This window comes from Lutra lutra, chromosome 8 (genome assembly GCF_902655055.1).
Source record: "Lutra lutra chromosome 8, mLutLut1.2, whole genome shotgun sequence".
Classification (NCBI taxonomy): domain Eukaryota; kingdom Metazoa; phylum Chordata; class Mammalia; order Carnivora; family Mustelidae; genus Lutra; species Lutra lutra.
In genome coordinates this window covers 70,483,532-70,510,831 of record NC_062285.1, presented here as the reverse complement: position 1 = coordinate 70,510,831, position 27,300 = coordinate 70,483,532, and the positions used below count along the sequence as shown (strand labels likewise).

Sequence of the window (27,300 nt, the reverse complement as noted above, 5' to 3'; positions counted from 1 at the left end):
AGGCAAATACTGTGTCATAAAATCAAAGCTACAACTCAGAAGCCTCTGATAATAATTTAAAATAATAAAACTGTATTTTTTGTTCTAATTTCATGACCTACCACATAGGCAGATCTTGCTTTGCATGAAACTGCTAGGTCATAAATAATTGTGCTAGCTGAAACAATGCAAAACAAACTCATAATTAATAGAGAAATGGAGAAAATTCAGTTGTTTCGTGATCTTTTTTTTTTAAAGTAAGCTCAGTGCCCAATGCTTGAACTCATGACGCCAAGATGAGGAGTCTCATGCTTTTACCAATTGAGCTAGTCAGGTGTCCTCTGTTTTATGATCTTTAAAATGTTAATTAAAAACTCTCTTACAGTTTGTTATAAATGTATAAAGAAATGAAAAAATAATATAACGACTTAGTACACTGTAATCCAAAAAGTAGAAACATAAAGTTTTTCTGGTTAAAAAACTTACCTTTAAAATAAAAACTTACGGGGCGCCTGGGTGGCTCAGTGGGTTAAGCCACTGCCTTCGGCTCAGGTCATGATCTCAGGGTCCTGGGATCGAGTCCCACATCGGGCTCTCTGCTCAGCAGGGAGCCTGCTTCCCTCTCTCTCTCTGCCTGCCTCTCTGTCTACTTGTGATCTCTGTCTGTCAAATAAATAAATAAAATCTTTTAAAAAATTAAAAATTAAAAATTAAAACTTACCCCCCCCAAAAAACTAGGGAAATTAACTTTACATTTTATAGAATACCAAAGATATCCAAGCTTTTGAAACAAAAATTTAAATTGTGCCTATACCCCCCAAAAAACTTACCAAGTACAGTTCAATCTTACCTTCTTCTCATCATATGTTTTATGATAGGAGAAATCTTTTCTATGCTTTGGTAAATTGTCATACTTCTGTTTGGATCAACTTTCAACCTCCTATCCGTTGCACTTTCAATGTCTGAAAATATCTCTGAGAGTACATTTAGTGTGCCCTTGTCACTTCCTCTAGGACATTTTTATCCTTTTTGTAACAACTACTTTCTTTATTCTTGTTGATGCATTCTCCATCACCAACTGCTTTGGCTACATATCTAAATCTTTCAAATGACATCAGTCTCAACACTGTCACATTCAACTATTTCTTCTGTAACTCCATTTATATCTGATTCAGGTTTTATTTCCAGTGTTGTCATCACTTTGTTTCTCTGCTGCTTGTTTTTTCTTTCCTTCCTTTCCTTTTTCCTCTCCTTCCTTTCCTCCCTCCCTTTTTCTTTTTTCTTTTCTTTTCTTTTCTTTTCTTTTCTTTTCTTTCCTTTCCTCTCTCTCTGTCTCTTTTTCTTTTCTTTCTCTCTCTCTCTCTCCTTCCTTCCTTCCCTTTCTCATTTCCCTTTTTGGACTATCTATTTTGGTAAAACCTCATGTGGGTTTACCATTGGGAGACAAGAAGACAAGAGAACACAGCTACACTTTGCTCTCTGTGAATGAACTGAATAACAGATACACAGTGACCAATCACTGAAACACTTTGAAAGAAGTGATATGATTGGTAATTTCATAATTTTGTAAACTTTGTAAATTGAAGCAGCAAAGTTTATACTTACACAGTGCTCACAGTTAATGTACTGTGTATTGGGGGACTGGTGTTTTAACTAACCATGGTCACTGAAATTTGTGCATACTAGAACCTTAAGTGAGGACTGTCTATATATGATAATAATAAGAAAGATATTATACCACAAAGGATCATAAAAATACTACTCTACTGGGGCACCTTGGTTGCACAGTCAGTTAAGTGTCAGAATCTTGATTTTGTGATCTCAGGGTCATGATACTGACCCTGTATAGGGCTCTGTACTCAGCACAGAGTCTGCTTAAGACTCTCTTTCCCCCACTCCGTCCCCCTGATGCCCCCCACCGCTCTCTCTCTCTCTAAAATGGATAAATATGTCTTTAAAAAAATTTTTTTTAAATGAAGTTTGGCGATATCTCAAGCTATTAAAAAAACTACTACTACACTGAATTACAAATTTATAGATAGGTATAGATCTCCTAAAGTAATATGCTAGTGTTATGTTGATTATAGTTTAAGAATTGTTATTTATCATGCTAGTAGAATAATTTTACTTACCTCCTAGCAATTTAGAAGTTTGGGGGGATGTAATGTATGATCCAGGAAAATTAAAAAGTTCAAATTGATAAATTACTTCAGATAGAAAAACATTCAACATCAATCCATTATCTTTAAAGCAGGTCTCAATAATATTTGCTTATTGAAAAGCACATTTATGTTTTAAGCATGTAAAAATTTTAATTCATAATGATTACCCATATAGAGGGACAGAAAATGGTTTTTTAAATTCTCCTGTTATAATTTCTTATATACTTATATTTAATGAGACAGTATTTTATATTAATACCAGAATATTTTTCAATATACAATAATACTATCATATAATAACAAAACTGTCATGTTATTCAAATACATTGTCAATTTTTAAGATTCCTATTTGGACTGAAGGAATTGAAATGATTTGTAAATTGTTCTTTTAATCCTAAAACTCTGTGTTCTCTGACTTTTATATTAAAAGCTATCAAATGTAGTACATGTCTATTTGGGGGATTAAATTTCCATTTTTTTTTAAGGGGTTGGTTAAAGTTCCTAGTATTATTTAGTAAGTTGAAGCCTCAGGTGTTAAATCTGATTTGGGGTTGAGCTCTCAGAAGGAAAGGATGATACATAGGCACCTTGAGACAGTCACTTTTCCCACATGAACTAAGGAACAGATATACCCTAGGGCTCTCAAAATAAAGACAGTGCCAAGTACCTTCTCTTGACATCATGTTATGTTTTCTACAAGGTGTTAAAAGATAAAAATAAGATTGTTTGAATAACATTCAAGTTTCATGAGTGTATGTGTATAATGCATGAGAATCTGGATAAGTAAATATGCATAGTATAATTCTTTTAAAATGATGTACTTTTAGACTGATTGACTTACCAGAACTGCTGAAATAAGAAAACCACTCCAATTTACTTTGAAGTATTCGGGATATTGGCTGTGCTGCAGTTACGTGAGATGTATACATGCCTAACAGTGAATGGGTCAAGTGCATCATTGGCTCTGCACCGAAGTCATTCACAGACTTTGTTTTGCCGTTGCAGGTAGAGCGGGAAAAGGCCATTCTTCTGGCCAATCTCCAGGAGTCACAGACACAGCTGGAACACACCAAGGGGGCACTGACAGAGCAGCATGAACGGGTGCACCGGCTCACAGAACATGTTAATGCCATGAGAGGCCTGCAGAGCAGCAAAGAACTCAAGGCTGAGCTGGACGGGGAGAAGGGCCGGGACTCGGGGGAGGAGGCCCATGACTACGAAGTGGACATCAATGGCTTAGAGATCCTTGAATGCAAGTATAGGGTGGCAGTAACTGAGGTGATTGATTTGAAAGCTGAAATCAAGGCCTTAAAGGAGAAATATAATAAATCTGTAGAAAACTATACTGAAGAGAAAGCCAAGTATGAAAGTAAGATCCAAATGTATGATGAGCAGGTTACAGGTCTTGAGAAGACCACCAAGGAGAGTGGAGAGAAGATGGCCCACATGGAGAAGGAGCTGCAAAAGATGACCAGCATAGCCAATGAAAATCACAATACCCTTAACACAGCCCAGGATGAGTTGGTGACGTTTAGTGAGGAGCTGGCCCAGCTTTACCACCATGTATGTCTGTGTAATAATGAAACCCCCAACAGAGTCATGCTGGACTACTATAGGCAAAGCAGAGTCACTCGTAGTGGCAGCCTGAAAGGGCCTGATGATCCCAGGGGACTTTTATCTCCACGATTAGCCAGGAGAGGTGTGTCATCCCCAGTAGAAACAAGGACCTCATCTGAACCAGTTTCAAAAGAAAACACAGAGGCCAGCAAAGAACCAAGTCCAACCAAGACCCCCACAATCTCTCCTGTTATTACTGCCCCACCATCATCTCCAGTATTAGACACAAGTGACATCCGCAAAGAGCCAATGAATATCTACAACCTTAATGCCATAATCCGGGACCAAATCAAGCATCTGCAGAAGGCTGTAGACCGGTCCTTGCAACTGTCTCGTCAAAGAGCAGCGGCACGGGAGCTGGCCCCCATGATCGATAAAGACAAGGAAGCCTTAATGGAAGAGATCCTCAAGCTCAAGTCCCTCCTGAGCACCAAACGGGAGCAGATCGCCACACTGAGAGCAGTGCTGAAGGCCAACAAACAGGTGATCTCATCCTACTGACAACGTATGCTAGCTACCGCTTTCTTAACTAGTTAATTCTTTAAGGGTTCTGAGTGTCCATTAGCATCAGGATGAGAGTTCAGATTCCTGGTCAGCAGCGGAATAAATCAAACTATGTCCCAGTGCCAGATCAGAATGTGAAAATTATTTTTTAGTGAGTGAGTGGAAGATCTGGGAGAGTAAGGATGCCCCCCCTAGAGAGAGGTAGAGGTGATGCAGTTAAAGCAGGACCTAAGGAGAATCCAGTTGCAGATGTAGAATGGCAATTCAGGCAGTACTTAGCTGGAGTCCAGCAGTCACTGAGCGGAGAAACAGGAGCTGGAGGGATGGCAGAATAGGCTGGCATGGCAGCTCTCACCAGGGAGATGCTGGCAAGGGGCCAGAGCAAACAGGTCTAGAGAGAGACAGAGATAGAGATAAAATGTCCACTAGCCTCGTCAGTGGCCACATACCTAAAATTTGGGTTCCAGTGGTATGTTAATTCATCTAGGTCCGACCTGAAGCAGTAGAAAAATTTTCCTAATGGTAGATCTTGTCCTTCTGGAATAAGTTGGAATGCTACGACAGGACCTTACGTAACCGATCCCTAAATCTCCTTCACGACTGAATTTTGTTTTCCACCCTTCAACTTTACCTGGGTGGGAGTGCTATGAAATAAAGGTGGGAAAATACTTTTAATTTCTGTTTTGTTTCTCAGGTAAACCTTGAAAGATGCATTTGAGAAGGGTGCGAATAAAGGGTGTTGATAAAGAGAAACAACAAAGCATCAAATAACTTCTTGCACACGTAAACAGTGCTGGTGTTGGGGATGATTTCAGATGTAATGCTCCTTCTTTTGCCCTTATTTGGAGGGAAGCACACCATTATTATGTCATCCACAATGCAGCTTTCTAGCATCTTTATCTTCAGTTACCATAAACTCACTGATGTAAATGGGAGGCCTATCCCCCAAGCACTAATATTGTCTGCACTATAAATATGTTTTATATAAATCTAAGAGCAAATTAGGACCTTTTTTTGTGCCATCACTTCAGGGAAATAGAAAAGATTAGGATGAATAAAGGATTTGTGAGAGATCTGACTCCAGTTTGAGGTCAGAGTGAAAGAATTTGTTGCCATAAACTGCTACAGTCTAAAGACCCAGTGACTTAGAGTGGTCATCAATAACCAATACCATATTACTAATACCATAATAGATAAGGCTTTATCAAAGACATAATATCCTGGGCATTCTTGGTCAAGCCATTCAAATAACATCTTCGACTTCTTGCAGGTTGAATGTTAACAACCTGGAAACCTAGATCTATAAATGTCAAGAGGCTTTACTGATGCAGAAGTATAGATAAGCATGGCTGATAAGCCACAGGAGACTAATTTGTGAACAAGCATTCATTGGTTACATATTTCAAGACAGGTAATAAATAGGGATACAAAAATAAGTGTCACGTAATTTAGTAGGAATTCAACACATGCCTGTAACTATTTACAGGGTAGGACATATTGAGCAGTATAAACAGAACCATTGGAATTCAGTGTGATACAGGAATACAAAACATTCCTGGCTAAATTTTTATTCTCTCAGTGGTTTGCGGTACCATTTGCATTACATTAGCATCGCAACTCTTATGGTCTCAGTAAATAAAATGAAAATACATTTCTAGCCATGCATTTAGTTTACATTTTAATGATGTTGGACCTACAGCTATCATGCTTATGTGCCACGAATAACTTCACATGTCTGCAGATGACATCCATCATATTTAGACATTGTGGAATGTTCACTATTAAGACTAAGGTAAGGATTCAGTCATAAAGGGAAAAAGGGGACTCTTCCTGTTTTTAAAAGAGGCATTCTGCATTCTCTGTGAGTCTTTTAATATACTTCAGAGTTTTTTGCATGCACATTGTCTTCTGCTGAAATATGCAGTTTATGTTTATGAAATACCATCTGTGGACTAAATTGTATGGGAGGCTGAACATTCAGTGAGGACTAATACATAGTCCTTACCTTCCAGACGAGGGCTCGCAAACTAGGGAGGCTGTGGGGAAAGATACAGATCATGACAGTGTGATGTTGCACATGGTGCATTAGAAGCTCTACAAGCGTTGCCGAGGAAGGGATTAACATTTTCTAACAGGGTTAGCAGAAAACTTCATGGAGGCAGTTATACCTGAGTTTGTTCTTCAAGGATAAAGAGCTGTTTTCCAGGAGAGGAAGAAACCATTCCAGACAGCAAGAAGCGTAGGTAGAGAGCCACAGAATAGAAGGATATACTCATGGAATGGTGGTGAAGATCTCTGTGGCTGGAAACAAGGTATTTTATTTAGAAAGTCAACTCTGGGAGCATGGAGAATGTAGCGAATGCAGACATCACCAAATCTACTCAAAGGTTGTAGAAACTTGAATTTCTGACTTCTGAGAAAGCTTTGTACAGTCTGTGGACACATAAACAAACTAACAAACACCCTGCAGACAAAGTGGAGACTTTGGGGCATTTCTTACGAAGAATAAATGAGTTTGTACTTCTAATTAGATCTTGCTCTTTTGTCATTCCCTCCTCTCCAACCCTTAGATGACTGACCATGAGGCTCCTACAGATTTGTCCGTCAACATTTTCACGACTTTCAAAGTTAATGGCCTGTCTGAAGTAAATATGTGTATAGATTTTTTAAAAACTAAACAACTGCCATTTTTCCCCCAGGTCAATTTCTGCATTCTGGATAATTTTCTGAATCCATAATATTTCTGAAGAGTCCACTGAGCTGTAGCACTACAGAACATACCAAAATATTTTATGAGTAAATTCTCATTTTAATCTGAGTCTGAGATTCAATTAAAACTCATGAGAAACTACTCTGGAATCAAAACATTAACAAACTACCCTATCCCAACATTGTTTTAATTTTAAAAAGAATCCACTTGTCTCTATAGAAGTTGGCATTTTGCATAAGAAAGTTGAGGCTGTCCATTTCAAGCACAAAAAGAAATGTTAAAAACCAGGATAGTCTTCTTAAGAAATCCCATTAGTAATAGATTTTTTTTAAATTAGTAATGGACTTTTTCGTTAGTATTGACTATTTCTACACACTCTGAAAAGCTGTGGTTAACAGTTTGTAAAAATAGTATGCTTCCAGTTAAGTGTGTGTGTGTGTGTATACATATATAGACATATATAGACATATATAGACATATATATGTCTATATATGCAATGTACTATGCATCAAACAGGTAATCCCTAAACATACATTGATTTCATGCATTGATTCAGTCCACATTTTTCTTCCTATTATGTGTCAGCTAGTTCTCAACTTGAAATACTGTTAATACCAAGATTCAGAAATGCCCAAATTTCAAGTTCAAACAAGTATTTTAATTCATTCAACATTTTGAAATTTCTGCTTTTATGGAGATTGTGAAGAATTAAATTAGACTATAGTTTTTTGTTTTGAAGTTGTAGGCAAAGATAGGAAGTACTTGGTTCTTTGTTAATTCTTTTCCTTAAACATGTAATGTGGATTTATAGTTTGTCATATACCCATGCTATAAATTGCAATGGCCTGTGTCTTTTAGGCCCACAGAGCACAAATGACACGAGAATATTTGCATTCTGTTATATTTCAATTGGACTATGCTTCTTCACTACCTTCTCCTTAATAAAATCCTTCAATTCCCTTTCTGTCTGAAAAATCACACTCTCAAGCATCTGCATCAACTATCTACTGAATTACTATCATTTCCTTAGCTCCTGATACTGACTCTGGTTCACAGCTGGCTTTCAGGTCACTTTAACCATGTTAAAGTATAGATAGATAGATAGATAGATAGATAGATAGATAGATAAAATAACCAAGTCAATTTCACTTTCTCTTTATGAAAGAAAGTAATAGACCCCACAAGGACAAGTCTGTATGATCGGTTTTCCTGATATGAAAACCATAAGCATTGTGAATTTTCTGCTTCAGACAGCTGAGGTGGCACTAGCTAATCTCAAGAACAAATATGAAAATGAGAAAGCAATGGTGACCGAAACGATGACGAAGCTTAGGAATGAACTGAAGGCTTTGAAAGAAGATGCAGCGACTTTCTCATCCCTGAGAGCAATGTTTGCAACAAGGTAATAGTTTCTTCTTCCAAGATTAGGTGCAATAGGTGGTGAAAAGACTTTAAAATTCATATGTATCTCTTGAGTGTTGTTTGGTGTGACATCCAAGAAGGTAAGGTGTGAAGAAATCACTTGAAATTCCCCGAGGAGAAATCTGAGATAAAATGTTTTATCCTGTTTTCCAGAGCCCTCTACTGGGCACAGTCAATCAAGCAATTCTTTTACACAGAAGTATTTTTAAATTAATGCAATAGATATTTTTCCTAGAGCTTATGTGCCAAAATGATTTAGACCCCTCCCCCAAAAGCCTCCGATAAGCGGGGGGAAACGTACTTTCTAAAATAGCTAAGTGTTATATTTTCACCACTGAAATTTATTTCTGTGACTAAAGTACATAAAAGTGCTTATCGTTAGTATTGTGTGAGAAAGACAGCTCCACAACGAATATCAGTATTCATTATATCAGCTAATTACTTAAACTTTAGTACACCGAATTAAATTAGAATTTCTAAAATGTAATTAATTGTATTTATCACCATATTTTTCACATTGCCCAGCTAATTAATTAGGCAGATATTAGTGACTCCCTCCCCCACCAGTTTCATTATCACAATTCATTGGTTCTGTACTTTGCTTTTAAACTTGAAGTGATTAAGCATGATTCAAAGGTTTCAAATATTGATTCAAATGTTTCAAAATCCTGAAATTTTCTTTTTCCTTTTCTTAATAAGAATTTGTTTATTTATTTGTTTTGAGAGAGAGAGACAGAGAGAGAAAGCAAGAGAGCCTGTGTGAAGGGAAAGAGCAGAGGGAAAGGGGGAATCTTAAGTAGGCTCCATGCTCAGGGTAGAGCCTAGACTTGGGGCTCAATCATGACCCTGAGATCATGACCTGAGCCAAAATCAACAGTCCGTATTTAACCAGACTGAGCCACCCAGGTGCCCCATCAAAATTATGAGCTTTTCAAAGATTTTGCCATCCATTTTTTTTTTTTTTTTGCTGTCACAGTTCAGTACCAAAACAATACCAGTCACACATCTTATAAGATACAAACATGGTACAAAATTCACAAAGCATAACTGTGGCTTTATTTGCAGATTCAGTAATTAACTTATATGTAGCTGATATAAGTGTAAAAAAAGTCCTGGTTTTTATAGGAGCCCTGGAGTTTGTCCAGTTTCCTTGTATATAAGGAGAGAAAAGTTTCAAGCTCATACTTTGTGACTGATTCTCTTAGTGATGGCTGTGAGAAGGTTGAGTGCCTATGGATCACAGGGATGAAGGGGACCTGAAGAAACTGACTTCTGGCTCTGAGCCTGGGAGAGTTCAAGGAGTAGGATATATATACACCTCTGGCCACTGTAGAGGGCAGGGTGGAGAAGGGGGATAGATACTCAGTGCCCCCCTCTTTGATGAATGAAATCAGTCAGCATTACGTGTAGTATATATACGTTCTTTTAAAAAGAAATCAAAACTTTCTAAGGGGACATTTATGTCTCAATCTGGCTTATAAGCATTATTTCTCCCAAATAGTGCATTTTCACACTGTGTTTTTATGTATCATAAGTGCCTTTCTCTGTAGTATTTTTAAAAATATTGTTTATCTAAGCAATTAAAATAAACCCAAGGTCCTGAAATCCACCTTCTATTTTACTAAGACTTAATCTTTGTTATGGTATCCCTACTGCTTCTTGAGATTTAACTTAAAAAAAAAAAAAAAGAAAGAAAATAGCACCGGCCTGGATCTCAACTTCTTTCACTAGAATCTGTTTTTTCTTTAAAATGCTGCAAGTCGGGGCGCCTGGGTGGCTCAGTGGGTTAAGCCGCTGCCTTCGGCTCAGGTCATGATCTCAGGTCATGGGATCAAGTCCCGCATCGGGCTCTCTGCTCAGCAAGAAGCCTGCTTCCCTCTCTCTCTCTGCCTGCCTCTCTGTATACTTGTGATCTCTCTGTCAAATAAATAAATAAATAAATCTTTAAAAAAAAAAAAAATAAAATAAAATGCTGCAAGTCTTGTGTTAATTTCAAAGTTTGTATAGCACATTTTAGATACCTCCATCAAGTCATTAAGTCTCAACTGGTGCATGAAGAATATTTGTTATTTTTCTTAGTGGGTAAGTAAACTCAGAAAAAAAAATCTCTGAATAATTATGTGATTAGTTTTTCCCTCCAAATGTTTATGTACTTACGTTTTACTTTTGATGGGGAAAAAGATCGCTGAGCTTTTCTTTCTCTGCTGTAGCATGAGTATCAAATCTGAATAAAGAGATTCCTGACAGCCTGCTATCTCTGTATCAAACTCCATGCAAATCTTGGTTTTCTTTGACATCTATTGCTTTATCACCTGGTTGAGAAAGCTTTGAAAATATTCAAGTTTCTAATTCAGGCAGATCTGCCATATTGAAAGCAGTGCAGCTGCAATCTGTACTCAAAATAAAACCCATAAATATAGATAAAGAAGGAAATGAGCATTTTCTTTATAAACATTATTATTCTTTCGCATGCTACAAGCCTGCTCTATAACTAACTTGTCACATTCCTCCAAAGATTACAGTGTTACTCTATAGAAGAAGCTATTGTAACACATCTAAGGAGCAGTGAACATTACCCAAGACTTTACTGCTCATTCTTCTGATGCTCCGTGGCAGCCTCCACAGTAACTCTGTCCTTGGGGTTTAAGATGTCGCCTACTAAGAGTGTCCATATGTACTCCATTGTAGAGATGAATCAGTTACTGTATCCAGTTTCCACTGCCGTAGCTTACCTCCATTCTGCTCAGGGAAGACCAGTATTCCAAATCTAAATTCCAGGAAAATTTGTTACTGTTCTGCATAAATTCGCCACTTAATTTCACTGAGATTTTCACTGAGATTTGTTTGGGTTCTAGATGTGATGAATATGTCACACAGTTGGATGAGATGCAGAGACAGTTAGCAGCCGCAGAGGACGAGAAGAAGACTCTAAACACTTTGTTACGAATGGCTATCCAGCAAAAACTCGCCCTGACCCAGCGGCTGGAGGACTTAGAGTTTGACCATGAGCAGTCCCGACGCAGCAAAGGCAAACTTGGAAAGAGCAAGATCGGCAGCCCTAAAGTAAGTGGGGAGGCATCAGTCACCGTGCCCACCATAGACACTTACCTCCTGCATAGTCAGGGCCCACAGACACCCAACATTCGGGTCAGCAGTGGCACTCAGAGGAAAAGGTATGCATGCAGCGATCTTCATAGTATGGTGCAGAGGCCAGATTTTTAGTTAACTGCAAAAATTAATGTGCTCTTATTGTGGAGGATGGAGGAAGGGAAGGAGGAGAAAAACTGGGAGTGGGTGTATAAACGGGCCTTGCTAATGTTGGTTTTTCCAAATCAAAACCTTTTAATAATTGTGTTGATTTATTCCTTTCTGTCCTTCCACACCCCACCTCTTGAATAACCATAATAGAATTTTCGAGTATCTGTCAACATTTTTGCTGTTCCTTGTATGCGTAATTATGCCTCTCCCTTACCTCCAACCTAAAAATTGCTAGCTAAAAGGTGGATATTAAGAATGGAGCTACGTTTTACATGTTTTACATGACATTTAAAAGTTACTGTACCTCTGGTAATGGTGCTATTTACCAGCTTCTCTTTAATGGGGCAAGAATATGAATCTGTTCTCTTAGGGAAATTTTTGTCTGTATTACCAAACTGACAACTGACTAAAAGATGTCTCTCCTGAGGTAAAATGGAATGGAATATGTATAGTCTTTTTCTTAAAACCAGGTTTTTGTGCCTTTTCATTTGGTATGTGAATGTTGCTCAAGAACTCATTTGCAAGGTTTTTAGTGGCTTGATTTTGTGACCTTTTTACAGAGTCCTGGATGTTGAATTACTTACCCTGTATTTTCAGTTAATGGTAAAATTTTTATTTTAGGAACTTTCAGTAAAGAATCAAATAATATCAATATTTTCTATTTGTGGTTCAAACTGACTAACTATAATAAATTTCTTTTCCAGTATCAATACAGTTTCCAAACAGGATTGTATCCTGTTATGGAAACTAAGCACTTAGCGAAAAATCTTGATTTACATGTTAAACAAAATTAAATGCCGGTATAAATAATGTTGTCACTGGTGAGGCTTTGAAAGGTAATTAAAGTAAAACTTTTTTGTTTCCTATATGTATTTTCTTGGATCTCCTGCAAGACAATTTTCACCTTCCCTTTGTGATCAGAGCCGTCCCAGGACTTCAGGGGCTACCTACCTACAGAATTTATTAAGAGTTCCCCCTGATCCCACCTCCACAGAATCATTTCTTCTGAAGGGCCCCCCTTCCATGAATGAATTCATCCAAGGGCACCGGCTCAGCAAGGAAAAAAGGTTAACCGTGGCTCCACCAGGTAAACATTTTTTCCTTGGGTGCATGTGATGCAGATGGTTAGCTGAATAGACAATTCTCCCCTTCCTCCCAACCACTCATGCCCACCCATCAGAGTCCGACTTTAATGACGGGTGAATTCCTATAGCTAAAGTAAAAACACCTTTACAGTTAGTATCCTGTTTCCTCCTCTACTCAGCTAGACAAGCATTCCTTTTAACAGCCAACGATGGAAAATGAGAGTTGGAAGGAATGGGACATGACAAGGGAACCTAGCATCAGGTGTAATGCAGAGCACAGCCCTGTGTCCTATTTGCAATTTGGTAGCTCATAGGGATTCCATCCTGATCAAATTTTGCCATTTTGTTCTGATAATTTTTAAGGTAATTTTCAGTAAAGGGAACCATCTTTATAAAAGCCTTTAGGGCTCTTCTCCTTTTGTAGTCACTCAGAATGTCTCCCCTATCACCATAGAGAAAATAGAAGTAAAATCCTCTTAAGATTTTGCTCCTCAGGAACATTTACACCCTAGTGTAACATTCTTACAGTTTCCAAGCCCTTATTGATTTGTGCTTACCAATATGCTCACATTTTATGTTTAGCTTCACTGTTTTGCATTTTTCTTTTTCTTCCTCAAAAATCTTTCCTATGAAGAGCTTCAGTTGAAAATGCGACTCACTCCTGAGTACTGATACCCAGACCGCTGCACTGTTTTGTCTTCTTGACCCTACCGTAGCCTTTGAGTTTGCCACCAAATTTTGTTTTTTAATTCACTTTGATTTTATCACCTACCTCATTTACTTCAATTTTTACCTTAATTCCTTTTTGGAAACCTCAGCCTTTGGATCTCTAATACTTTCCATATCTGATTTGTAAATCAATCTACTGATTGGACTTAAAAGGTGTGGTGTGGAAATTTACAGCACCTACTCTACATTCTAAGAATGTTTGAGTGAATAAATAGTGACAATGAGTTGGGAGAGCATAACAGCCAAAATGTACACAAAAAAGAAAGAAAGAAAAAGAAAGAAAGAAAGAAAGAAAGACAGAAAGAGAGAAAGGAGAGAAAAGAAAAAAAAGCAACAATGCTGCTGGACGTTCTTACTTTCATAACTCATTTCCTTTTATTTCAGACCCTTTTGGAAGGTACTTTGAAGTATCTGTAAATCACCAAAGTAGTTATAATTCATCAGGACACTTGAATAAAACCCACCAGTCGTTTTAGTGTTCCAACTGACTTTAGTAGCACTACCTACTAGAACTTAGAAAAGAAATCCTATGATCAATAAATAACCCTATTGTATTTTAATTTAAAAGTGACATATCAGTAAGATTAAAAATTAATAAATAATAACTATTTTCATTTTGTATATGATCACTCGATCCTTATTTACATTAATATGTATTTATGTCATTGTCATTACATTGTCAAAACCATTAACATTATATTGTAAACTTTTCTGTGTTTATTGCCTATTCTATTTTTATTTTTAAAGGTTGTTGTATCATAAGTTTTATTTCAGATGTTATCACTTTAATCAGTACTTCTTCTCTTGTTAACTACTGGATAGTTTTTCATTATTTGTTATTTTATGCAGTGCTGCTAGAAATAGCCTCACGCAGTCAACTTCTCATCGGTTCAGTTTTTTCTTGAGCAACATCATTGGGTTAAAATTACAAACATCTTTGTTTTTTGCTCCATTTTGACATTGCTGTCAAAAAGAATATTATCCGTATACCAACACTCTCACAAAACATTTTTCCTGTTTTCATACATTCTGAATCTTTCTACGACTTTTTGCACACCGTGCACAACTTGCAACTCTTAAGGCTACCTACCACATGTGAATGAAAGCACCATTATGTTGTCTTACATTCTTAGTTTTGAATAACTAGAAAAGCCATTGGCCTTAGAAATTATCATTATATACAAGATTAGAGATATAAAGAACATGGCATTCAGAATCAACACGAGGCCAGAAAATCATTTTAATGACAATGTAGCATACTAACAAATTTTACATTTTTAACCATTTATTTGAAGTTACAATATTGACGGGGGGAGGAAGTAAAGCTCTTATTATAGCCTAAGGAGTTTTCAATTATATACTGTGGTTCCAATCAGATTTGTTCTTAATAAATTTTTAGATCAATTGAGCAACAGCTTCTAAAAAGTTTTGGTTAAATCAATTGCTATAGGAAGTGACTAATTAGCTACACCAAAAAATTGTAGCTTCTAAAAATATCTGTATTATTAACAGTATATATTATTTTTTGTAGACTGAACTGCATAGGGTAGGACATATTAAATATTATTTATGGTGCTTTTACTGTATAAAATGTATTCAATAAGCTGAGAAGGGGATATGCCATACAGATGCAGTCCTATGTTCTCTGTAAGAAATATTTTAAACCCATGAGAAATAACAGATTTTTAAATAAATAGATTTTTATTCATGAATTTAATATAAGTTACTGATAATTGTAGAATCTGTTAGCTAGTAACAATATCTATTCATCATTTTTTAAAGGATAATTTCCTGTTAATTTATTAGAATGTTTTGGGTAAGTTTTCTGAAAGGTATTTTTAATATATCTTTGTAGGTGGTTATTATTATTCTAATAAGTGGGTTTTCTATTGAGAACCATTGAAGTAATTAAGTTAATTGAATCATTGCAGTAGAAATAAAAAGAGTTTAAATTTTTTGGATACTTTTTGAAGAATTATGACAGATTTAAATCTCATTTAAAAATTTAAGCACAAAGCATAAAATATTATCTACCATATATAAGGGATATTTTCAAATAGATTTTTTTTCTATGAGATGGTCAGCAGAAAACCCCATCTTCTTCAAGCCACAATTTCTCGATTTCTGAAGAATCCTCTGGGGTGGGGCATTGATTTTCAAAATTAAAAGGTTGTTTTGTACTAATTGATTTGCAATATTAATACAACCTTGTGGAGGAAAATTCTGGCTTTTGCCTTTGACTCTAGCTGTTTCTGCTGTCTCACCCCCCCCCAAATTCCAGAATTTCTGTTTATTGACTTTCTTGTTGCTGACTTAGTCCTTATCTTAGCATACAAACTCCAGTGTTCTCCCCCATGTTGCTACCAGCCTTGATGAATCTGAGTCAAAAAGGACCCTGCTGTCACCAGTGAGGCAGTCAGGCAGCAGGTGGTATATCTTCACAAATCACTTTGTTTTATAGTATTTATCATACAAATAGCTGTGGAATATTACTTATATAATAATAATAATAATAATAATAATAAAATCTTACCAATTCATCAATAATTAAAATCAACCTACCAGAATATGTGAAAGAAATCCATGTAATTTATAGGCAAGAGAAGTTATTTCTATAGTAAAGACTTGATTATGTGATTTGCACGGGTAAATTAAGTTTCCGAACCCAACTGCAATGAGTGTATGTGTGTCTGTGTGGAGGCTTCCCAACTCCAACAAGCAGTTCTCAGACACCAGCAGGGTATGCTGCAGTTCAACTGAGTTCTGACACCGTCTACAGAGAAATAACATTAGATTTCGCCTGTTAGGGCTCAGTCCCACAAGACTGCCCCTCCCCCTTTTCAGACACCAGTTGAAAGCCCAAATTATTACTTGTGCTTCTGACCAATTGGCTATGGATTAGAGGTTCCAGTGACAACACCCACCCCCGACTTGAGAGACCAGTCACAAGTTTATGTTGTTACCTGTATTTCTAACCAACTGACTCTAAATCAGTTCCCATGATCCCCTCCTCAACTTCAGTCAATTTGCTAGAGCAGCTCACAGAAATCAGAGAAATATGTTACTTACTAGATTACTAATTTATTATAAAAGGATATAACTCAGAGATAGCCAGATGGAAGAGATGTGTAAGGCAAGGTATAATGAAGGAACTTGAAGTTCCATGTTCTCTCCCAGAGCACACCACTCTCCCCAGATCTCCAGGCATTCACCAACTCAGTCCTTTTGGGGTTTTGTGGAGGTATCATTACATAGGCATTATTGATTAAATCCCTGGCCATTGGTGATTGATTCAACCTCCAGCCTCTCTCCCCTCCCCAGAAGTTGGGTAATAGGACTAAATGTTCCAACCCTCTAGTCATATGGAATGTTCTCTTGATTCTCCTGGCAATCAGCCCCAATTCTTAGGTGGAATGTCACTTTATTAAAATAACTGGGGACACCTTTGTCACCCTCAACACTTAGGAAATTCCAAGGGTTTTGAGAGCTCTGGGCCAGGAAATGTGGATGAAAACCAAATAAATCTTTCTTCTAAATCACAGTATTGCAACAGGATAAACAAGAAATCTCAAACTTAAAAAGCAAGTTTGAACTCTTCTTGAAGTTACAGCCTAAGCAATTTGCTCTTCACGCTCTTTTTTCCATGTAGGAGTTTTCCCTTTTAGATGTTTTGCTTTCCCCTATCATTTCAATTCCCACTGCCCGTCCCTACTACTCCCTATCCTTCTCTTTCTCTGACACGATTACTGAACTAGTGTGAGAGAATGGTATTGTTTTGAAATCTGAAAATTTTGTATGATATTTTAAATTTTGCCAATGTTTAAAGCAGCTCACAGAAATGTGTTAATCTTAGATATGTAATCACCCTTTTAAATGTATGGTCAACAGACACAAGCATGTTCATGAGTGAAAATTGCCTTTACATTTCACTATATTCAAACAACATTTGTCTGTTTTTTATATTGTAGTTTATGTTCTTAAGCGTGTACCAAACCCACATTTCTTTCTTTAACTCATTTGCTCATTCACTCATTCATCAAATTTTAACAGAATGTATTGAGCTACCACTATGTGTCAGGCACTTTTTTTTGGCTTTTAATATAATATGTTATTTAAGTGAAATGTCATCCCTGTGCTTCCAATAGGTAGTGGTGTTAATAGATGTTCCCAAAATAAAAGAAGAGTTGGGGTGGTTAGGAGCATTCGCCCGAAAGAAGAGCGAGCTCTGGTCGTGAAAGTTGACTAAACCTTAATGGCGGACAGTAGGAATGCAGGGGTGGGTAATGTGAAGAGCCTTTTGGGAAAGGGCAGCTTTTGCAAAGGCCACGAGCTTCGGGACTAGAAATTGAAGGGGGACTTGGGAGTGTTGGGAAATGACACTGGAAAGACAGACAAGGACTTGGAAACAGACAGCCGGGTTCATAGAGTGGACTTTACTCCATGGGCATAGTTGACTCTTTAAAGAGTAAGTCCAGGTTTTCATTATATTAAATTGCCCTGACAGCAAGGTGGAGAATGGATTGGATGTGGCTAACACCTACGATAAAGAAATAGGTATGAAGACTCATGAAAGGTGCAGATGAGAGATGATGGAGACTCAGAATCAAAACGGGGAGGAGTATGGATGTTGACATGTGTCTGAATGGAGAGAAGTCCAACCATACCTGAGAGCCAGTGTGTCCTATATACACACCACCTCCTCTAACTGCCTGTCTGCTTCATCCTCCCACATTTTGTATGTAGAAGGAGCTCAGTGAATGCTATTTGAACTGACTTCCTGAACTAACGGATAGCCTCAGTGGTTTTTTTTTCCCCTTAAGGTATATTTTTTCCTCTAGAGGCTTCTTCTCCATTTTTGTGAGCTCCCCTTCCCCAAATCACTATGCTTTTTTTTCTGCCCCTGCAGGATTCAGTCCTTGAAATAGCCAGAGTGAACAGCAGTCTGTTGAAGCTTGCAATCTTTTAGGCTTATATTTTCTCTTAACATAGCTTCTATAGAGTTCTTCTCTGCAGAGGAAGGCTTGGGCATTTTCTGATGCTAGAGCATGTTGCCTTTAGTTTGGTATCTGACAAAAGTTAAGTCGAAAATATTAATTCAGAAAATCACCAACCACATGCTGAAATATACATGTTTCTATCTAGCCCCAATGTAATATACAATTAGAAGTGGGTTCAAATGTCCAAATTTTAGTGTATCATGTATGCTGCAGGAGTATTTTTCTTTTTCTGGGGGTACTCATGATTCATTTTATAGTGGAAATGTGCAATACCTTCATATTTCTATTCAGTACTTTTTTCAAGGAACAGTTCTATTTTTCCAGGAAATCTTTTACTATAGGATGATCTTGAGTTGGAATGTATAATATTAAAAATGACATCTGAGAGATGAGAGGTCTTAATTATATTCCATCTGTCTCTGTGATGACAAGATACCCAACTGAAAAATACCCAGAAACCTGAAAAATGTATTTCATTTTTTCCCAATAGCTCCAGATTTGCTTTGTATAGATAAAAACCTGATATTCTCTAACTTAGCTGAATGTTTTTATTTTTGTCCAGATAACTAGTTTCATATAAAAATATTTTAGAATTTTAAGATTTCTTCCCCTGTTATTTTCTCTTACAAAGTCTTTAACCTATATGTATCATATACACCAATTTTACCACTGTGTACATAAATTATAAAGACTTTTCTGATCTCTTATATTCACCAGGTAGAATTACCTACCTCCTCCTCTTTGCCTAACTACAGATGGAGCGTCTTAAATCACATTCCCCTATGAATCTATAAGCTTTTGAGCAGGAACCTTGCTCCTTGATCTTTTAATCTTCAGGTCCTGCACTGTACCTGGCACATAGTAGGCCCTCAGTTGGGTGGATAATTGGCAATAAGCCCAAATTTTCTACAGTATCTCAAAAGATATGGCTTTACTGTGGTTTATCACCTATACATGTAGTTCTTCTAATAGTTATTTCAGATGTGATTTAATGTAGGTGATATAATAAATTCCCCATAAGAATTGAATTTGGGAACTTCCCAAGTCAGTTATTCACTTCTCTTATCATTCAATTTAGGCAGTGTGTATGTCTGTGTGTATGTGTGTAATATTATATATATATTATATATACAATATATATGTATATATGTATATACATATGTATATGTGTATATGTAATATATTACTGAAGTTTCTTTAGTTGGTTGTTTTTATATATGGGTGCCTAAAAATCAAGAGAATTATAAGAAAATATCCATGTAATATGGAGTAAAAGATTACATATAAATATGGCTTTCCTCATTTTTTACTTTTTTTAATCTGTTTTTAAAATAGTTTTAAAGTATTTTCAATAGATAATGATGGTTCAAAGTTCAAAGGGTACAAAGATTGTAAAATAGAAAGTAGTTCTCTCCCAGCCTACTGCTTGTGTTCTTCCAGGAACATTAGTCTCTATATGTACAGGTGAATATATAAAAATATGTACATATATAATCACAACTACTTATTATATATGTATTAAAATGGGCACAGCCAGAAACATTGTTATGCATGCTATTATTTTCACTTAATATATCTTGGCTTTCTTTTTATCAGTTTCATCTTTCTGTTTATTTTTAACCAGATGTTACAGAGGACAAGGAAGATACTTGAACCCTTTATGAAAGCTTGAAATGTTTTCACGTGTAGAATAGAAATATTTCTTGCCAAACAATAAAATGGCCACCAAAAGAATGTTTCACCTTCTAGACCAGAGCTATTCAATAGAAAGATAATGTGAACCAGATATGTAATTTAAATCTAGTAGCCATATGAGAAAAAGTAGAAAGAAACACATGAACTTAATTTTAGTAATATTTTACTTAACACAATGTACCCGTAATATTATCATTGCAACATGCAATCAATAGAAGCAACTACTGAGATATTTTATGTTCTGTTCTTCTTAGTCTTTGAAATTCAGCATACATTTTGCACTTAGGATGCATCTCAGTTTGAACTAGCCATATTTCAAGGGCTCGATAGCCAGGTGTGTCTAGTAGCTACTGTATTGGACAGTATAGTTCTAGGCCTTCTTACTCACCAATGGCTTTACTAGATATAATTTCTGCACAGAAACCTGAAATTTTACACACAACATCTAATTTTACAATAAGACTTAAGATGGCACATATTTAGGTTTTCTTTGGAAATGAAATACTGGGCCAAATGGTTTTGGTTGCAGTTTGATTCTGCCTTATCTCCGATTGGTGGCAATGCACTTTAAATAGGTACATAGTAGATGTTTGTATACTCTTCTTTATACATCTCTCTTATTTGTTACTAGGTCTTTTTGTCAGTATTATAATAAATTCCTGTTGTTTAGGTACACCCTAAGAAACCATATGTCTTAAATATTCTTAAAATAATAACACAACTTAATTTTTAAAAAATCAGTGTAGTCAAGCTTATAAAAAGTCCGTTTTTATTTATTTTAAGTAAGGAGTACTTGGAAAATATTTATAATGCATCCTGGCCATTTTAAATGGCAGAATTTAATGACACCATAAGGGGACCAAAAACTCAAAGGAACTCTTTCCAGGTGGGTCTCATGTATTTCCTTTTGTACAGGATAACAGAGATGATAAAGACAATACTAAGTAAATAATTTCATGCTACAAACCAAAGCCACTCAGTAAATAATGCAGTGATTAAGGAACATCTGATGACTACAGCTCTGTCAGCATTTTTACTTATTTTTTATTTTTGTTTTTGTTTCCTACTCCTTTCCTACTCCTTCCTTCCAGGTTTACTAACCAGAACTTAAATTTTCTTAAAAGATTCCATATTCAAAACCTGAACATTGTAAGCCAAATAAGTGATGATAGAAGGATTACTGAAGGGATCCAACGTTGCAGCCGGAATGTCCATATTATATTAGATAATATTTTTCAATCCATGTTGATGATTTTAGTGTAACTATGTAGTTTGAAAGTCTTTTGAGTTTTATTAATATTAAACCCATGGAAATTGAAATTTTCTTATTAAATTCTTCAAGGAAAAAACTAAAATCTTCCCCTAATATATCCATTAAGTGAAAGAAAATACAGGATTTGTGTGTGTGTGTGTGTGTGTGTGTGTGTGTGTGTGTGTGTGTGTGTAACATGTTCAGGGCAACAGTGGTCAGGGCATACTTGTGTCCACCAGAGTCCAAACATATGGTGTGTTGAGACAGAGACCTCCGGAAGGTGGCTGAGTTTGGAGTGGCCACAGCAGGGGGCGGGGCGGGGCTGCACGGCACAGATGGGCTGAGACATACAGAAGACTCAGGACATTCCAGGCAATAACTGCCTTCCTCTCCTGATTCTGCCCAAATGACACTTTCTGGCTCACTACAAATATCATTAGGGAAATAGAAAACATGAAAGAGACACATGTCTAGGATTGGTTTTAGATCATAGCTCTGCTTCAGACTCACTGAAGTGATCAGACTCTGCCCCCTAATGACAAACTAGTCCAAATACCGAAATAAGAAATCGCTCATGTTCTCTCACTACTTTCTACCTATGTATGCTCCCAGGGGACATCAAGTCAGAGAACAGCCTTTATTCTGCCCACGTGCTGTTAATTACAATACCTATAGCACCTAACCCTTAGGATCTTTGGTGTCCTTCGTGGGTGTCCAGTGCTACAACTGTCTACCATTGGCATCACTTTGCCTTCATATCCCAAAGCCCCTTATGCAAAAAAGAGTTTTAGTTCTCAGTTCTGGTGGGTAGCTGGTACCTCTCCCTTACTGTATTCCGGGAGAAGGTGACCACCAGCATCTTCTCTGCTATGCTCACACTATTTAATCCAGTCTGCTGGCCCTGGTCTGTTGTATTCAACTGTTTGCCTTCACTGTCACTACCTAACAACCTTTAAAACTTTATTTAAAAAATAGCAACAAACCCTCTGATCATAAGCATTTCCCGGATGTTATATCGAAACTTCAGCTTTCAAAGAGACATTTTCTATTTACAAAGAACACTGAGAAAAATGTGATAAGAAAAGGATACATTGGTACCCAGCAAAGCCAATCTTGAGGTTAACAACTGTAAACTCTCCTTTACATTTATAACAATATATGGACAGTTACAGTGAAAAGATACTGACGGAGCTTCTCCGAACTCTGAAACTCTCTGATTCCATGAATATAAATTATTCCCTTCTTGACTGGGACTGGACTTACTGTACACAACCCATGTTTCCAAATAGACCTGTAAGTAAAAAATATTTAAGTATCTCAGCACCAGTAGTATAGTTTGCATCAAGAAAAAGGAAGATTTGGATTATCTTAACAGAACAAGCTTTTTTTTTTTTTTTTTGACAATTAAAAGTGTCTGTGTGTTAGCGCTGACTGTACAAGGCAGAAAGGAACAGTGTTCCAGAGTTCATGCCAAGTTCTTGCAGTGTTCTCACACTTGGATTTCCTTCTCACAACTGATGGGATTCATTTTCTAAAAGCATACCTAGATTGGTGTACATGTTACGGAGGCCACCAATTTAATTCAAGAATGTTTCTCTGGTGCCGAACAACATGGCAGCCAACCAGACCTTTCTGAGGCCTTAACAAACAGTTGGGGAATGGGCCTTTCTATGTGCTAGCCCTGGCTTCAGTTGCTCTCCTGACCTCTGAGCAAGTTGGTCAAGGTCTGAAGGAGCAGCCTGAGTTCTGCTGTGAGTGTGGTACCCACGATGGGTGGTTGTAAAGCTCATGGAAAGGCTACCCTTGCTGCTTGTCCCTTGCTTTTAAGTGTTGTAGTGAAATGTAGTGCTGGCACCTGTGCTACTTAATGTGACCTAGTCTTTAAACGTGTACAACTAATCAAGCAGGAGAGATTCAGTGCACTGTATTCATGGCATAACAATGGAACATCCGGCCACCCCGGTTTTCCTTTTGCGCAACTGTGTGCCCATTCTTCTACACACTCATCTCTTTAGTCATCTATTGATGCTTGTTTGGTTTCTTAGGCTGTTTCGTCAGTGCATTGTGCCTGAAATTATGAGAGGAAAAAGGAAAAGAGCACAACTCAAAACAGCTGCTTTATTCCTTTCTATTGTTTAGTTTTTAAAAAAGTAAAGTCATAAAGATGTCATATTACTCTTAATTTTACTATCTTCTGTCACCTGTCAGCCAAAAATGAACAGCCATTGATATGTTTTCCATATCACAAATCTAAAGTTTTTAGGAACGGTATATGTAAAAGCCAATTTTGTTTCAGTTTTGCTCATTACTGGACTCTGGGGGTTTTCTTACTCTTTCTTTCTTTCTTTCTTTTTCTTTCTTTCGTGTGTGTGTGTGTGTGTGTGTGTGTGCATTTGTATAAGTTATTTCACTTCTATGTGGGCAGACCATAAATCAGGTCTTCTTCTAAGGGGCTGCTTTTCAAGCTGGCCTCTCATGTAACTGAATTAGTGCCTGAAGGTTCTCAAGAAATGGACTAGATTAGATTGTTACTCTTAAAAGAGTTAAAAGAAACAACTCCAATATGTGCATTGATAGATTTGTATGATAATATGTGTATTTATTTTGCAGGACACTGATTTAGAGCAGGACTGTTATCTTAGCTAAACCTACTTTTAGTGGATGTAAAATCGTTGCTTTTTTTAGTTGACAGGGAAAACCTTTCCTCATATTAAGGAATTTTTGCTGCTCTAATGCTGTTCATCTGGTCCATTTTTTTGCTCTAACCTGAGCCTTGCCTCCCAATTCTGCATTGCACATAAGAGTATGTCTTACAACAAACAGAAACAGTCTGTGATCACTTTAAGATCATGTGATCTGAAGTATGAAGTTTAGAGTAGGAGAGGGTACACTCAAGGCTCTGGCACAGACATCCCAATAAGGATGCTGCGAAGTGCACCTCGTGTACCTATGTCTGGCCGTCCAGGCAATACCAGCTTTACCTCTGTTCATATGTCCTTAAAAAAACAAGTGTAGGATAGTCACTTACTCTGAGTAGGTATTTATGGAATAGCCATTATGTAATAACAATAGAATCAGTTAAACATAAATTTTTTTCTCTTTTTATGCACTACTTGACATCAAAAGCAAAAAGAGGTAAGTTGGCTACAAACCTGTAGGTGAACCTTATTTTCTTTAATAGAATTATTCCTGAGTAGCTTTGTTCAGATAAGTTTCTATAAATCACATACTTTCACATTAGGAAGCTTGCCTTTGTAAGTCCTTATTCTTTTCTTTGAAAAATGAATAAGTGCCTTCTGTAAACTTGGATTTTAAAAATATTTAATATTTACATATATTGCTTTTCCTTTAACCGAATTATACTTATGGTTTAATTTGCTTGTGAGGACATAGTGCATTTTATAACACTTGGTTTAGTTTGGGGGTTTCTGGAATGCTTCCCCCCCAAAAATATGGATTACATAAGTATTTCTTCTTTTCTAAGAGAAGTAAAAAAAAAAAAAAAAAAGCCAAGAAACCACTGACATTGCTGAAAACCTATAATTTTCAGATCCATCGCTTTACAGAAGAGGATGCCCTGAACCTCTCAGAATATTTTCTAGTGTTGTTTTTTTTTTAATGATGAAAAAATATTAAATAAGAAAATCAAACACATTTCACTGAGTGGTGTCTCATATATTTTTCTTTGGGGGATATATATTTTTTACGATGGATCCTTTTAGTGGGTTTTTGGTTGTAGTTTGTTTAACTTAACTTCTGTTTTGTGTCTTTCTGATGATGAATTAATTTTGACATTTCCAAGGTATAGCTGGTCTTCATCTGTTGCGTGCTATTATTGACTTTGCTGAATGAGAACAGACCATCCTACCACCTTGAGTTACCTCTGTGCCAGCTGACACTGTTCTTGAGAAGGTCATTTCTGAACAAAAGGCTGTTTTCCAAAAGGTGTTTAATTGGTGTAAGAATCTGGCAGCAAAATGTACTTTTACCTCTTGGTGCCACTGTATTTTATCACTGCCCCCCTCCCCCCAAAATTTATCTTCTGTCTTCCTATGGTAGGCAGTTGATTCCACACCCGCTCATGGTTTCATTGTATCTTGTTCGGGAACAGAAAGTTGACTATACTGCAGGGCATTTGTATATTTCTCTTGCAAGCTTTGAAATAAAAAATAGATTGTGAATATTGCTTTTTTAATCAGCTAGTCAGATGATAGCCATCAGGACAGCAAATGGAAAGCTGGGTGAAAGTTTTTGTCTAATCTATAATGACGGAAAGGTCTAAAAATGCTCCCTCTTCTTCTTCACAAGTCATACTCTGATTCTACATCATTGAAGACCACTTTAACGCTTGTCACCAAAATGTAATAAACTATATGCAGTTGTCATACGCATGAAGGCAGAGCCAGATGTTTTTTAAGATTTGTAATCAGGTCATATTTTTGCATTGTCTACGTTGAATTTTTTTTCTATGTATTTCAACAGTTCTGTCTTTACTGTTCTTTGGAAACTTTTGATGAATAATGATTATTTCTGACTGTCAAGGGTATAAACCTATAATGGAATTTGCTGTGTTAAACACTGATGGAAAGTTAAGGCAGAAGTGTTTGGTGACATGAATTAGTAGATTACACTCCTGAATAGTTGGGAATAAGGTTATTGTCTTATCTGTGGATACTTTCAGAGAAACTAATGTATTAACAGGATATGTCATATGTTTGGCAAAAAGGGATGAGATAGCCAACTCTATGTGTTTGATTATAAAATGCTAAAAGTTATTCACAGCTCTCCATTTTTATTAGTGTCAATGTACCATTAAGTTCATCATTAAATTTTTCCTGATTACTGTTTATATTTATGTCAATGTTTTTATCTCATGCTCTCCTTATTATTTTTCTGTATAAAATGTTTCTAGTTTAAATATTTCTTATTTTTTTCCTAAATTCTCTACTATGTATGTATGATTTTTGTTTGTTTGTTTTTTTCAGTTTATGTGTATAAACATCCATAGGAGTACTTCAGTGTTCAAGCTGTTACTATTAGGAGAATCCATTTTGATGCTTCTTACCATTAACTTTTCTGTTAATTCACTAACACACTATTAATCATTTTGTAGATTTAGTGAGGAATAATTCAGTATTAATGTTATTTGGCACAGTTTAAATAATGGCAATTAAAATTATTTTAAAGATTTATATATCAAGGTCTTACAATTATAAAGAAGAATAATCTCCCCCAAATTATTAAGTTAACTTTAAAACTTTTATCAGAAAGGTGTTGTGTTAGGAGTGCCTAATTTTAAATTCTCCCTTCTTCAAATGGATCCATCAGACAATGCATTAATAAAGTACTAATAGAGAAGCAAGTCCAAGGATGCTTTAGGGAAGGTGAAATCAATATGTTAGTAATACATGCTAATGCACGCATCCCCAAGCAAACTATGGTGGGAAAACAAAGAATTATAAGGTAGGGTCCGCCCTGCTCTGAACCACATAGAGTGATGGAGGAGATGAGATATACTGCAAGGACAGCAGTGGTCAGAGCTGTACACAGAAATGCTGGAGGAGATGCCATAAGTGCTAAAGCAGTTTAGGAGAAGCAGACACTTCCTCCTGGGTGGTCGGGAACAAAGATGAGACTTGTTAGTTCTGAATAGAACAAGAGAAGAGCATTTCGGATGAGTGTAATGAAAGAGGCAAAAAGAAGAAGAAGAAGAAGAAGAAGAAGAAGAAGAAGAAGAAGAAGAAAAAGAAGAAGAAGAAGAAGAAGAGGAGGAGGAGGAGGAGGAGGAGGAGGAGGAGGAGGAGGAGGAGGAGGAGGAGGAGGAGGAGGAGGAGGAGGAGGAGGAGGAAGGAGAAGAAGAAGAAGAAGAAGCAGAAGCATCATTGTCAA

General features: G+C 36.7%; 1 protein-coding gene across 9 annotated transcripts in view; it reads left to right on the top strand.

Moving 5' to 3' along the window:
* BICD1 (BICD cargo adaptor 1) overlaps positions 1-27,300 on the top strand; it is a 226,629-nt gene that overhangs the window by 179,293 nt on the left and 20,036 nt on the right. For 3 of the 9 annotated variants that reach the window (XM_047740888.1, XM_047740886.1, XM_047740884.1), the window contains exons 5-7: positions 3,147-4,241; positions 8,224-8,375; positions 11,251-11,458. In XM_047740888.1, the coding sequence (XP_047596844.1) occupies positions 3,147-4,241; positions 8,224-8,375; positions 11,251-11,458 (1,455 nt within the window). Of the gene's footprint in view, positions 1-3,146; positions 4,242-8,223; positions 8,376-11,250; positions 11,569-12,546; positions 12,741-15,543; positions 19,928-25,219; positions 26,718-27,300 lie in introns of those variants that run through there. The other 6 variants (XM_047740882.1, XM_047740883.1, XM_047740880.1 and 3 more) reach the window with 5 other exon arrangements.